The sequence below is a fragment of the Rana temporaria genome, chromosome 2 (assembly GCF_905171775.1).
Source record: "Rana temporaria chromosome 2, aRanTem1.1, whole genome shotgun sequence".
Taxonomy (NCBI): domain Eukaryota; kingdom Metazoa; phylum Chordata; class Amphibia; order Anura; family Ranidae; genus Rana; species Rana temporaria.
The window spans coordinates 412,037,638-412,052,702 of NC_053490.1; the positions used below are offsets into that span (position 1 = coordinate 412,037,638).

The window sequence follows — 15,065 nt, forward strand, 5'->3', positions numbered from 1 at the left end:
GGGGTGACCCGTTCGAAACACGGATCGGTGACGATCCGTTGCACCCCTAATTATAATATAATTTATTTTTATTTTTTTCAAAACTGTTTTTTTTTGTCTTTAGCACAAAAAAATAAAAACCGCAGAGGTGATCAAATATCACCAAAAGAAAGTTCAATTTGTGGGAAAAAAGGACATCAATTTTATTCATGTACTGCATTGCATGACCGCGTAATTGTCAGTTAAAGTAATACAGGGCTGTATCGCAAAAAAATGGCCTGGTAATGAAGGGGGTAAACCTTCTGGAGTTGAAACGGTTATTGTGGCTAAGATCTGGCACTTGTTCTAGCCAGTGCATCTAAGATAACACTCCATCTTTGTGTTTCTTCACCAAATATGTATTTACATTGCTCAAAGATATGTTTCGGATCATTTCCCTCCTGAATGAAGACACTGTTGAGTATTTATTGTACTCTGTAAATCTCCCATCCTGTTGGCACCAAAGCAACTCATAACATGTCCTCTGGCATTCTTTACAGAGGACATCAAGCACTAGTCCTGCATTCTTTCATTTGTTCTACATCTAATATATGATCCTTTACGTGAGCCACACTTTGTGCTTGGACTTCTAAGTCCATAAAGCTTTTTTCCAGTCATTCACCATCCAATGACTGTGCAGTTTTCCTATTTTATCCTTATAACTTTTTGCCAGTTATATGGCTTTTTCTCCGAGCCTCTGCCTCCAAGACAGTATTATGGAGTTGTATTTTTATTGTTGAAGATGACCTTGGCATTTGGGGAGTATCTTGTAAGCAAGCAGCCATCTGAGGACATCCATTTACCATTTATCGTTATTATGCCCTGTACACTGTACAATTTCCGATGGGATAAAATCCGATAAAATTTTCCGTCAGAATTCTGTTCAAGCTGTCTTGAATACACACTGTCGGACCAAATTCCGACCGTCCAAAACGCGGTGGCGTAAAACACTACGGCGAGCTGAGAAAAATGAAGTTTAATGCTTCCGAGCATGCGTCGACTTGATTCTGAGTATGCATGTTTTTTTCTCCGTCGGATTTACACTATATATATACATACATACATACATATATATATATATATATATATATATATATATATATATATATATATATATATATATATATACATACATATATATACATATGATCTGAATTTCCGATAGGATTTTTTTTCTATCGGAAAAAAATAAAACGTGTTCTATTTCTAAACCCCGACGGAAGAAAGTCTGATGGGGCCCACACACGGTCGGAATATCCAATGAAAAAATTCTGTCTGACTTTTTTCATTGGAAATTCCGATCATGTGTACAAGGCATAAGACTCAGTTTGCTCTCTTCCCCCAAGAGAGAAGGTGTAGCAGACATCTTTTTATCAAATCTTCAGCTACTTGCCAATGTTATACTCCTACTCAGAAAGAGAGAACAGGTGTCTAGGCTCTGCAACCTACCCACAAAACCGCTTCACCTGGTGCTCAGACCTAATAGCTGCCGATACCTCCAACTTACCAAAATAAGGAAAGGGATGATCAGCACTCAGGATGACATCCAAAAAATAGCATTCCTTTGTTGAAAGTTGAAAATACTCAATGATATTGCACTTTGCTTTTACTAACTTGTTACAGTATAAATTGCTGTATAATAAATATAAAAATCCAAGTGAATCAGGAATATGTGTCTAAATGTTACAAAGAAGGGGTAATGAATAAGTGCATATCTATCAATACATCAGACAATTAATAGGCCCAGATTCACGTAGATGGGCGCAAAATTGTGCGGGCGTAACATATCTCATTTACGTTAAGTTTTTTAGGCAAGTGCTTTATTCACAAAGCACTTGCCTGTAAAGGCGGCGTAGCGTAAATCACCCGGCGGAATTCAAATTCGGCGGGTAGGGGGCGTGTTTCATTTAAATGAAGCGCGTCCCCGCGCCGAACGAACTGCGCATGCGCCGCCTCTAAAATATCCCAGTGTGCATTGCTCCAAATGACGTCACAAGGACGTCATTGGTTTTGACGTGAACGTAAATGACGTCCAGCCCTATTCACGGACGACTTACGCAAACAACGTACATTTTTAAATGTTCGACGCGGGAACGACGGCCATACTTAACATTGGCTGTGCCTCATAGACCCAGGGGCAACTTTACGCCAGGAAAAGCCTAACGTTAACATCGTAACTTTACTGCGTCGGCCGCGCGTACGTTCGGGAATTCGCGTATCTAGCTAATTTGCATACTCGATGCCAAAATCGCCGGAAGCGCCACCTAGCGGGCAAAAAAAAATTGCAGTTTAGATCCGACGGCGTAAGAGACTTACGCCCTTTTGGATCTAATGAATATCTATGCGTAACTGATTCTAAGGCCCCGTACACACGACCGGATCTATCCGCTGAAACTGGTCCGCCGGACCAGTTCCAGCGGACAGATCCGGCCGTGTGTAGGCCCGAGCGGACAATTGTCCCGCGGATCGGACAGTTTCCACCGACCGACCGCCATCCCTTTCATGCGTCGTACTGATTCGACGCATGCGTGGAAGCATTGAACTTCCAGGGCCGCGCACGTCGCCGCGTCATCGTCGCGGCGACGGCGCGACACGTCACCGTGTTTTTTTTCAGCAGGGATTTTGGTCTGATGGTGTGTACAGCCATCAGACCAAAATCCGGCAGCGGACATGTCCGATGGAAACGGTCCGGCAGACCGTTTTCATCGGATAATCCGGACGTGTGTACAGGGCCTAAAAATCAGTCGCATAGATACAACGGCGCTACGCAGAGATACAATGGCGTATCTGGAGATGCGCCGTCGTATCTCTTTGAGAATCTGGGCCATAGTGCATGATGAAAGGACATGTACAACGTTGTAAATACAGCCTACGTGTTTCAGGTGTTTGTCCTTAGTCCTTAGGTTGTTTTTACAATTATGTACATGTCTTTTCAATAAAGGAATACTATTTTTTGGATGTCCTTCTGAGTGCCGACCATCCCTTTCCTTATTCCTATATGCAGAAAAGCCGAAACAACAATACATTGATGTATTTTTTAAGAAAATAGTACACAAAAAATACATATTTCGATCTACATAACTTATTCCTTTTAGTTTGAAAATTCGTTTTTTATGCTACAAAAGTTTGCTACAAAATGTACATATTTAAACATGTAGCTATAGTAAGGAAACCATTTACCTATGTCACAATGTGCTGTAATAAAAGTTGGTCGCATCTGGACAGTTTTATTGCAGGAGGGAAAAAATGCAGTTCCCAGGCTATAATCTGCATTCCAGGATTTCTCAAAGATGGAAGAAAACTGTGACAAGATCATTAAAATGTCTTACAGGTTTATGTAGTGCAGCGGCTTATATTACCCAATCTGATTGCTTTAATTTATGCATCAGAATCATTTTGCTCAAGCTAGAATTTTTGTATATTCCTAAATGTAGAAATACTGCTAGCATCACGCATTGCGGTGTTCTTTATAGTGATTCACTAATTGAATTCCTCAAAAATTTCACACAGTTATTGCCCCCATACCTGTGGCTAAGCAGGACTAGGAGATTAGCAGCTATTTGAAAATAGCTGACCAGGCTTTGATACTACTGTTATATACAATTTACAAGTTTGTTATTAAATAGATTGTTTAAATTAATATTATTTGTCTATATCTTTACAGAGACCTCATAAAGAAGCTCCTTGTTGTGGATCGAACTAGAAGACTTGGAAATATGAAGGTTAGTGAAGTATATACACAGCTAGCATAGTTAGATCTAACCCTGCAGTTTTACATTCTGTATGTAGCAAGGTCAGTAGATGGCATTCACACTACTTAGGCCGTGAATGTGCATCCATTGTTAACAATGCTATAATAAAACTGAGGTTCAGGTTTACTCTTACTTTAGATAGTTCGTTTGGGCCAAGCTGACCCAAACAAACTACTGTATTTTCTTCACTAACAAAAAAAACAACAGTCACTGCCCCTACCTATGACTGGTCTTTACAGCAAGGAGCACTGGAAGGGGCGAACGCATGTCAAAAAACACAGAATTTCCAAGCTCAACTTACTAAATAATCAGCAAGCAACGGAATTTACCTGTCTAACAGTGCGTTAAAAACAGAGGTTTAGTTGCACGCATTTGCAAATACATGCATAAGCTGCGGGCCCCATCAAGGCTCCCTGTGTACTGCAGTCCTAACTCTAAAATTTAAAATCTCCTCAATGAAAGCACATGTATGCTGATGATAGATGGAGGACAGATGACTGAAGGGAGCCCAACCCTCCTTAACCCCTTGACCACTGGGCACTTAAACCCCCTTCCTAACCAGACCAATTTTCAGCTTTCGGTGCTCTCACAATTTGAATGACAATTACTCAGTCATACAACATTGTGCCCATCTGAAATTTTTGTCCTTTTTTCCCCACAAATAGAGCTTTCTTTTGGTGCTATTTGATCGCCTCTGGGTTTTTAATTTTTTGCGCCATAAAAGAAAAAACACTGATAATTCTGTAAAAAAAATAAAAAATCTTGTTTCTGTCATATTAGCGGGTATTGCGGAGTATGGGGGGGTTATTGCAGAGTATGGGGGGGTTATTGCAGAGTATGGGGGGGTTATTGCAGAGTATGGGGGGGGTTATTGCAGCGTATGGGGGGGTTATTGCAGCGTATGGGGGGGGTTATTGCAGCGTATGGGGGGGTTATTGCAGAGTATGGGGGGGGGTTATTGCAGAGTATGGGGGGGGTTATTGCAGAGTATGGGGGGTATGGGGGTATTGCAGAGTATGGGGGGTTATTGCAGAGTATTGATTTTATTGCAGAGTATTGCGCAGGGAAGGATGGCTGGATCTGTGACTGCATTTGTCACAGATCCAGCCACAGCAGCTGCTGCTGCCTCCGCTCTCCCCCCTCTCCTCTCACACTGTACCGATCGGACGCCGGTTTGTTTACAAGTGATCGCTCCGTCATTTGACGGAGCGATCACGTGGTAAACCGCCGCTATCAGCGGCGATTTACCGCGATCTGTGATGCGCCGGGTCTTCTAGACCCGGCGCTCACAGATGATTCCGGGAGCGCGCCCCAGGGGGCGTGCGAGTGAAGGATTCTAGGAGGACGTCCCAGGGACGTCCTCCCAGAATAACTCCACCGCGCTGTAGACGTCTTTTGTCTATGGCGCGGTGGGGAAGAGGTTAAAGGGTCACTAAAGGAATTATTTTGTTTTGCTGAAATGACTGTTTACAGGGTATAGAGACATAATAGTTAACTGATTCATTTTAAAAATGATTAAAAATAGATAAAAAACAATCATATAATGTACCTACAGTTTAGTTTCGTGTTTGCTGTTGTTTCCTGGTTCTCTGATGTACAGAGCCAAAGAGCCAATAGAGGGCAGATCAGGTTTGCAAAACAAAACTGGATTGGTGCTGAGGGGTTTTAGTCACACCTCCTTGATTAGTCACTACAGTGAGAAATCTCCCAGTACTGTGGTGATGAGGAAACAGACAACCAGGAAGTGTGCAGAACAGAGAGGAATTACAGCAACATCAAAGCAAAAACGAACAATGAGGACATGAAACCAAGACTGCAGTAAGGGAAAAGGAAGCTATTTAGCTAAAACAAAAATTCCTTTAGTGACCCTTTAAAGGAGCAGGAACACACTAAACACCCAGCACATTGCACAATGGCAGCAAAGGTGCTAGTGCGTTGCCTGACCACAATGACAACAATACAAAAAACAACAGTCACTGTCCCTACCTATGACTGGTCTTCACAGCAAGGAGCACTGGAAGGGGCGAACGCATGTCAAAAAACACAGTTTTTTAAAAACGTCCTTCACTAACATGTTTGCCTGATGGGCGCTCTGTTTAAACTGTATGTAGTCTCAGCTACATACAGTATACAGCGCTGTGTGTTGGGTGTGAGATGAGACTTTCCTGTCTCATACCCAGAACAAAATAGCGTCGGGCTGAGCTGAACTCATCAGTTCATAGGCACCTTTATATTCTCGTAATGAATATAAAGCTTCTTCTGATTGACCAAGTTGGAGATCATGACATTATTAGCCCACCTCTCTGCCTCAGCCAATCAGAGGAAGCTGAGCTGTACACTCAGTTTGTGCTTAAATCAGCTGCTGCAAAAGTTTAAATACTAGTAGTTTAATATCACTTTAAAGATCTACTCTAAGACTAAGTACTGTTTGGTGTGTGCCTTAGAATAATACTATGCCCTTACCATGGAAGGTCTAATTGGTTGCGTTTGCCCTTGAGGCCAAATGTTGCCTCTCATGGTTATAGATATTTGACTACATTTAGGGAGCGTTGGGTGTCTGGTATTAATCTCTGCTTGAGCTGTAGGACTTTGGAATTGAACACAGGTTTAGTATCCTTAGGGAAGTAACAGTATTATTAGGTATATTTGGTGACATCACTAGTTTCTCATTTTAAAGCAAAATCCTGCTTTTCTCTTAGAATAGAATTCTTTCTTAACCACTTAAGGACCTGAAGGTTTTACCCCCTTAATGACCAGGCCATTTTTGCAATACGGCACTGCGTTGCTTTAACTGACAATAGCGTTAATTACTAATTACTGTATAAATGTCACTGACAGGGAATGGGTTAACACAAGGGGGCAATCAAGGGGTTAAGTGTTCCCTAGGAAGGTGGTTATAGCTGTGGGGGGAGTGTACTAACATGGAGTAGAGAGAGATCGATGTTTCTGATCACTAGGAACAGCAGATCTCTCTATACTTCCCTGACAGAACGGGGATCTGTCTGTTTACATTGACAGATCCCCATTCTGGCTCTCTGAGGAGCGATCACGGGTCACCGGCGGACATCGTGGCCGCTGGCCACATGCATCGGCTCTGGCATTGCGCTGCCCTAGAGCTCTTAAGGATGCCAACGTACACCCGTGGTGATTCATGCAGTCGTGCCAACCTGTTGCAATATAATGACGGCAGCTGGTCAATGGGCGGTTTAACAATGTGCACACACTTTTTATCTTTTGTACCTTAACTCTTTATTTCAGTTATATTTTACATATAGGAAAACAATATAACCCTGGTTAAATACTATACTTTTTCTTTAAGAATGGAGCAGAAGACGTCAAGCGCCACAGGTGGTTTAGATCTATAGACTGGGATGCGGTACCACAACGAAAATTAAAGGTATGAAGACAAAGTTATGTCAGGAATTTACTCTTTATATTTATTGAATAAATATAAGATGAATTATGTTTTTTATTTGAGCTATTTTTACAAAACCGGGTGAAGAAACATTACAATTACACCCTTAAAATACAAACTGGGAGCATTCCCCAGTTCCTCATTGTCTGTCATCATGGCAGGCAGTTAATTCACTTTTTTTAAAGGTGTCCTTTTTTTTTTTTTTTTCATCAGCGGTTTACTACCGCTTTAGGAGAATTTATCTTGCAGCTGTGATGGTATACTGCATCACAAGTTTCAACTCTTTATACCAGGTCACACCACCATCTCTGTAGCTAAGATACTTCAAGTCATTGAACGTAAGCAAGTATGAAAACAAAGATTTATTGACTTTCGTTTTATTTTTCTAATAGGTATACATACTTGTTCCAAGTCAAGGAAATGTATTAAAGCAAATAAGTCAGTTTAACAGTCAGATAGCTAGTATTTACAGAAACAGACCAGCAAAAGACCTTTATTCCTCTTTTCTTTTTTATTTCTTTTTTATTTTTATTCCTCCTAAGAAAGGTTTACTTGAAATTAACAAACGTTTACCCCAAATAGTTGCATGTAATGCTTTATTGTGTTATTCTGTTCTTTCACTAGCCTCCAATCATGCCAAAGGTGTCCCATGAAGGTGATACATCAAACTTTGAGGCTTATCCTGAGGATGATTGGAACAAAGCCCCTCCAGTACCCCCTAAAGACCTAGAAATGTTTAAGAATTTTTAACTGGGTAAGTGCAGTCGTTTGCATAGAACTTAAAGCGGGGGTTCACCCTATCAACGAAAAAAAAATAATTTTTTTTCTTTTACCATAAAATCAGGCATTGTAGCGCGAGCTACAGTATGCCTGTCCCGAATTTTTTACCCCCGTACTCACCCTGTACGCGTAGATCGAAGATACCGGGGAATGGGCGTGCCTATGGAGACGGAGGATGATTGACGGCCGGCTCTGGCGCGTCACGCTTCTCCGGAAATAGCCGAAATAGGCTTGGCTCTTCACGACGCGTGCGCATAGCCTGTGCGCAGGCGCCGTGAAGAGCCGAGACCTACTCCGGCTGTCTTCGGGGAGAGTGACGTGCCAGGGCCGGCCGTCAATCATCCTCCCTCTCCATAGGCACGCCCATTCCCCGCGGGAGCCGAAATCTACGATGTTAAAAAAATCGGGACAGGCATACTGTAGCTCGCGCTACAATGCCTGTCTCGATGGTAAAATCGTGTCGGGGGGGGGGGGGGTGAACTACCGCTTTAACCTTTTCTTTTATTATTTGATAATTTTCAATGTATATTTTACTGATAATGTACGTCAATCCACATTAATTATAAGGTTTGGAGTAAGGGTTTACTCACATAGGCTGTTGGAACACTTTTCTTTGCACTCAGACACTGCGCAATGTAATTTACTCCTACTTTTAAATGTATGTCCAGCTAAAAGTTTTTTTTTTTTTTTTGTTTTTTTTTAAAGGTTTAGATGGAAAGGTAAGAGCACCTGGTTAGGTTTTTAGTGCTAGCCAGGAATCACATCCCGTCACTTACATTCAGGGGCAGTTCACACCAGATGCAGTTCCGTACAGTTTTGTGTGCTTTTTTTCTGCACAAAATGCATGCACAGTGATTTTCATTTATTCCAATGGCTCTAGTTCACACCATGCAGTCAGTTTTCGATCAGTTTCTGCACCGGAAACTGACTGCATAGTGAACTAGAGCCATTGGAATACATGGAAAACACTGTGCATGCATTTTTAGTGCAGAAAAAATGCACACAAAACTGTATGGAACTGCGTCTGGCGTATACTGGCCCTCATAGTGACAAACCGGAAGTGAGGAAAAAACTACAAAAGCAACATTAGAGCAAAACAAAGACCTTTTATCACAACTTCTGCAAAAGCTCCCAATGGATAATTATTCCCTCTATACTGCTTAAAATCAAGTGATTTAAGAGAATTGGTGCCCTACACCTTTATTCTCTTCTCTTTTTAGCAATAAAAAGCCGAAAGGGTTTTATCTTTCACAGTGTTTAATCAGCTGTTTTCCCGGCTGTACCTTCTGGAACTGGAAGTGACTAAATCCTCATCACATCTGGGTACATTTGTCATAGAGGATATCAGGGAAAGGATATTCCTCCATCTCCTCTGTGGGCAGCCGTCCTGTCCATTTACCACAATCCTAGGCTCCCCAGAGGAACGGGAGAACCCAGGAACCACTGCGGGCGAGGAGGAGGGGTGGTTCCTGCCCAGTGGTATAAAACTCACAAAGATCACTTTCTTTTACCTGACAGCCGATCGATAGTCATGAGTGCTCCCTGCATTAAATGTTTGTGTGTGAAGTAATGATTTAGAAAAGTAGTAAAGTCTGATTTTTTATTTATATCTACAGGTATGCCTATAATTAGGCTTACCTGTATGTACAGTAAATATCTCCTAAACATGCACCGTTTAGGATATTTTTACTTTATGCAACAAGTTTTGAGTATAGCCTCAGATGAAATTGTTTAAATAATCATATAATGTACCATCATCCAGGATTTAATAGAGAAAGGGGCACCGGAGGATAGAATGGTCACAGCTGCTAGTACTGCAAACCAAAAATAAACTATCACCCAGAAAATAATGTTTGTGTATATGGACTTTCTCGGTACTGATGACACAGGTAGATACAGTAAAAAATCTATTTATTATACATAAAAAAAATATATACAGTTTAAAAACAAAACTTATGACAATCAACCTCACACTAGTTACAGCAGTAGAATATAAACGGAAATCCGTATGGTATCTATTTGTCACGGAACCATGAACCAGACGTACAACAAGAGATAAGTGAAAATAAGAAGGCTTTATTGAACATCAAGCTGTAAAGCAAAAGTCCAAACGGATGGTTAAACAGAGTCTTGCGAAGCCAGAGGTCAGGAACCAGAAGGGTAGTCGGACGAAGCCAGGATCAGGAACCAGCAGGGAAGTCAGACGAAGCCAGGATCAGGAACCAGCAGGGAAGTCAGACGAAGCCAGGATCGGAAACAGAAGCAGCAGCAGTCTTAGAAGCATGTGAACACAGGAGGACCAAGCAAGGAACTGAAGCCACAGAGCTCCTATATATGTGAGCCAGGCATCCAGCTCCTCCCAGTGGGAAGGAGGAGCCGCAGGGTGGGAGGCTACAAGAGTCCCAGAAACCAAGATGGCCGCCAGCACATGTCAAACGAAGGAGACAGGAGAGAGGTAAGACCATGACACTATTGTTGTGAGGTAAAGTCAAAAGGAGACCTCTACCGGTTTCGCGGAAAACCGCTTCTTCAGGAGGTAATCACTAGAGGGTCAAGGACCACCATGGAGCGCACCGAATAAGGCCCCCAGCGGCGAACAAGGGGGAAAAATTTGTTCTCAAGGCTGATGACAGCCCTTGATTAGGTCAACTGGGATGTGAGCGTTGCGGCAAGTATATATACAGGTCTGTTGATACAGAGCAGCAGAGGGTAATCAGCTGTTGACCATCAAGGATGTACTGTATAGTCCCAAAAACACTGCATAACAATTGACAGTGGTGGGAACCAGGTAGAAAGGTAACCGCACAAAAACGCTCAGATCCCAGGAATACAGCTCTCTGTGACTCTCCATTTTTTTATGTATAATAAATAAAATTTTTACTGTATCTACCTGTGTCATCAGTACCGAGAAAGTCCATATACACAAAAATTACTTTCTGGGTGATAGTTTATTTTTGGTTTGCGGTACTAGCAGCTGTGACCATTCTATCCTCCGGTGCCCCTTTTTCTATATTTTTACTTTAGTAATAGTCAGTGACAACTCTACCACATATGCACTGAGCGCTCAATGGATGGCATGCTATCCATTAAGAGAGCTGTGCCATGGTAGTGATGTCATTGTGACTTCACCATGCAAATGACCAGTGACCAAAAACCCTAAAGGAAGACCGGGTGAAAATGTAAGCCCTGCCAGTGGTAACTTAAGACCACTGGAGGGCTTTGTTTTAACGCAAGTCTGTCATTGTAATATTGCTCTTCAGGGGCCCAATTATTATTTATTTTTTTGTGGCTTTCTATGGGGCAGATCCACAGAGAGAGTACGCCGGCGTACTTTCAAATTTCCCGCGTCGTATCTTTAGTTTGAATCCTCAAACCAAGATACAACTGCATCTGGGTTAGATCCGACAGGCGTACGGCTTCGTACGCCTTCGGATCTTAGATGCAATACTTTGGCGTCCGCTGGGTGGAGTTCTCGTCGTTTTCTGCGTCGGGTATGCAAATTAGCTATTTCCGACGATTCACGAACGTACGCGCGGCCGTCGCATTCTCTTACGCCGTCTCTAGTCGGCTTTTTCCGGCGTATAGTTAAAGCTGTTGTTTTGCGGCGTATAGTTAGACTTGCCATGTTAAGTATGGCCGTCGTTCCCGCGTTTAATTTTTTTTTTTTTTTTTGCGTAAGTCGTCCGTGAATCGGGATGGACGTAATTCACGTCTAAGTTAAAAAAAATTACGTCCTAGCGACGTCATTTAGCGCAATGCACAGCGGGGAATTTCGGGACGGCGCATGCGCAGTTCATTCGGCGCGAGGACGCGCTTCATTTAAATGAAACACGCCCCCTAATCGCCGATTTGAATTCCGCCGCCAGAGATAGACTACGCCGCCGTAACTTACGGCGCAAAATCTTCCTGGATTCGAACTAAAGCCAGGTAAGGTACGGCGGCGTAGCGTATCTCTGATACGCTGCGCGGGTGCAGATCTCTGTGGATCTGCCCCTATCACTTTAATATAAATAATCAAAATTAGAAACACATGTATGTATGACATTGGAAGCTTTAAAAAAAAAATTAATACTTTAACAAATACCATTATATTTTCACTTTAAACTGCTTCCCCGGTATGAATGGGTAATAAAAAATAACACTTCTAATCTGCTGCATATTTAACTGAATTCCTTTTTTTTTTCCTTTAGAAGATTATAAAATGAACGAAACAACAATAGGAACTTTGTGGATAAAATGGAAATCCACTGTCATCCTTGACAGCTCAATGCGCAAAGAGAAGATACCTCTTTTAGCCTTGCTAATGATCAAAACTTGACAAGCCATGGCCATTTATAATTACTGGAGGACTATGGACATTTGCAGATTGTACACCTCTCAACGGAACAGGACAACAAAATCCTGTGCATTCCAGTACATAGGGTCCTTAGTACTAGAGCATGTGATGCTGATGTGGAATCTGTAGCTGACTATCATTGCGTTTGTGTAGTGTCAGATCAATTTCGAGCTCAGTTATTGGCGAACAAAATGCAATATGTGACTAAGCATTTCTTTCCATCTCCATTGCAAACGGTTCAACAGCAGTTCTGAAAGGCTTAGTAATAATAATGTATTATTTGTATAATAATCTGCCTTTATGAGCTCACAATAGATAGGTGCTGAAAGGGAATGTATTCTAACCTTTGCTTTCAAAAGTTCATGCAAAAGGCAAATCCGTTTTTTGCTACTGTTAGAAAATTTGCAGGATACATTTTTCTTTCTTTCTTGTTTGTATATAAAATAAGATCTATATACAAGACATACATTTTACAGACAATATACAAACGAGTGGCCACCAGAAGTCATTAGAAGACCTTTTGATAAAGTTCTTGCTAAAACTATTTAGGTTCTGTACTCACATGATATCAATACCCGTACCCAGATGAGTACAGTGCCACCTGCACATATACCACTTGTTTTTCCATTGAGAGTTAAAAAAGAATTCTAATCTAAACAAAATAATTTCAAAACGGTCTCTAAATGTGTAGTCCATGCCTTTCATGGTGGATTGTTGGACACCTCTATGAGAAATGCTCTACAAGAAAGTAATGTTGGCACCATCCCATTCCACAGGACTTTAGAGTCCAAAGTAAAAGTACTTAATTTTTTTTTAAACAAGATAACATGAAACAAAACGATTGCATTTTGGAGGTTGAGCAGTCTCCCTTCATCAGGGTTTAGGATGGTACCTCTTATAAATACAGAACAAACATCTGATTCTTCCTAAAGTGCCCAGAGTCTGGCCTTTTATGCACATGCAGCACCCTAAACCCAGATGAAGAGGGACTTCTCTTAACCCCCAAAACACATGGATCGTTTTGTTTCATGTCATCTTATGAATTAAAGGGCTTTTAATTTGGACTCTAAGGAACCATGGTGTGGTGCTACCATTACCTTTTTACTCTGAGTGCTCAGTGAGGCCCCCTAGTCACATAAGAGCGACCTAACCAGAGCCATTGAATTTGATTCCATTATGTGATATTAAATCTCAATTAACTTGTGATCCAATGCCTTATATCTTGATACTTCTAGCAATCAAATCCTGACAGAGATCTAAACAATCCCAATCTATACAAATAAATAATAAAACTGTTTTAGCTTTAAATACACTTTAGCCTTTACATGTGTTTGACTTTTGGAGGCATAGTTATCCCATAAATAGGATGTTCAAGGGAACTATGTTTTTTTTTTTTTTTTTACTTTTAGCAGAGTTTATTTTTGCTCAGTGAGTAAAATCTTACAGAATTTGCCCAGTTGCTCATACCAAATATTTATATTTTACCAATGTTTTTATAGTACTCTTTTGCATTCATTCTAAAAAATGTCCCCAACTAAATCCCATGCTTTTCCAAGATCTCAAACCTTAGTACGGTTTAGGAGGTCATTCAGTAAGCACAACATTTCCCTAGCCTAAAATCTAAGTCAAAACTTTTTCCTACAATCTACAATTATTGTTCATTTTGTCTACGAAAAAAAGAATAAAAAAAAGCACATATTGACTATGTACATAAAAGAATATATTAAGACCTGAGCACAGAACATGTGCAAAGATGTAAATGTTTGTACTTAACAAAGTATAAGTTTTATTTTTTAAATTGTGTTTTTTTTTTTCAAAAACCTTGTTCAGGGATGGGCTTAAGACATTTTTTTTAATTTTCTTTTTCTAAAAAATAATGTTCTTTTACACCTGTGTGTGAGTGTGTGTATGGTATATAAAACGATAAAAAGAAAGGTTGTGCCTGCTGACATTTAAGTGTTTTGTCCTTAAAGTTCAAAGGATTACAGTCGGGACAAGGCACTTCAGAGGCAAGTGTGATATTGGGTAGATTTAGCATTTCATTGGGGTAGTAAGGTACACAGTGTAAAATCCTTGCAGGGCAGTAGAGGTTTTTTTGCACTGTGATTCTGAATAACTTCTATTCATTATGGAAGTAGTTAAAGTGAGATTACAATCCAGACACTTGCATTGCAAGTTAAGTAGCTACTTTGTATGGATCACTTTAATACGGTTGGTTAAACTGATGACTATTTCTAAATTTGCACGTCAAATGTAAAAAGAATCTGCTTATGTTTTTTTTTTTGTCTTTTTTTTCTGGTTGTATTTTTAAAACATAGTGTTACAATTGATTTACAAATGTTTTCCTAAAATAATAATGCAAATTGCTGTCATCTTGATTTTTTTTTCTGGACATTATTTATTAAAACGTACAAAATATCAACCATATATGAAAGCCAAATGCTATCTGTTTTTCTTTGGATAAATGTAAAAAAAAAAAATTTTCCATCCTCTCTCACTAAAGTGTTTAGGAAATTGGTACATTTACTTTCAACATATTAACTCTAGGGGGTTGATTTACTGAAGACAAATAGACTGTTTACTTTGCAAGGGCTTTTTCATTTTGCAAGGGAATTTTATTTTAGCTTAGTGAATGTGGGGAAAATGTTCTTTACAAAGAATACCCAATCACATGCAAGAACAATAAAAAAACAATATATTTGCCTGCATGTGATTGGATGATGGAGTTCAGCAGACCTTCACCTTATTCACAAAATTTCTTGCA

At 40.5% G+C, this 15,065-nt stretch overlaps 1 protein-coding gene across 1 annotated transcript in view; it reads left to right on the forward strand.

The window, feature by feature from the left end:
• PRKX (protein kinase X-linked) overlaps nucleotides 1–14,741 on the forward strand; it is a 244,170-nt gene extending 229,429 nt beyond the window's left edge. The window contains exons 6-9 of the mRNA XM_040338163.1: nucleotides 3,683–3,740; nucleotides 7,090–7,167; nucleotides 7,810–7,939; nucleotides 12,156–14,741. Of these exons, the coding sequence (XP_040194097.1) occupies nucleotides 3,683–3,740; nucleotides 7,090–7,167; nucleotides 7,810–7,935 (262 nt within the window). The 3' untranslated portion in view covers nucleotides 7,936–7,939; nucleotides 12,156–14,741. The remainder of the gene's footprint in view (nucleotides 1–3,682; nucleotides 3,741–7,089; nucleotides 7,168–7,809; nucleotides 7,940–12,155) is intronic.
• Nucleotides 14,742–15,065: the final 324 nt, after the last annotated feature.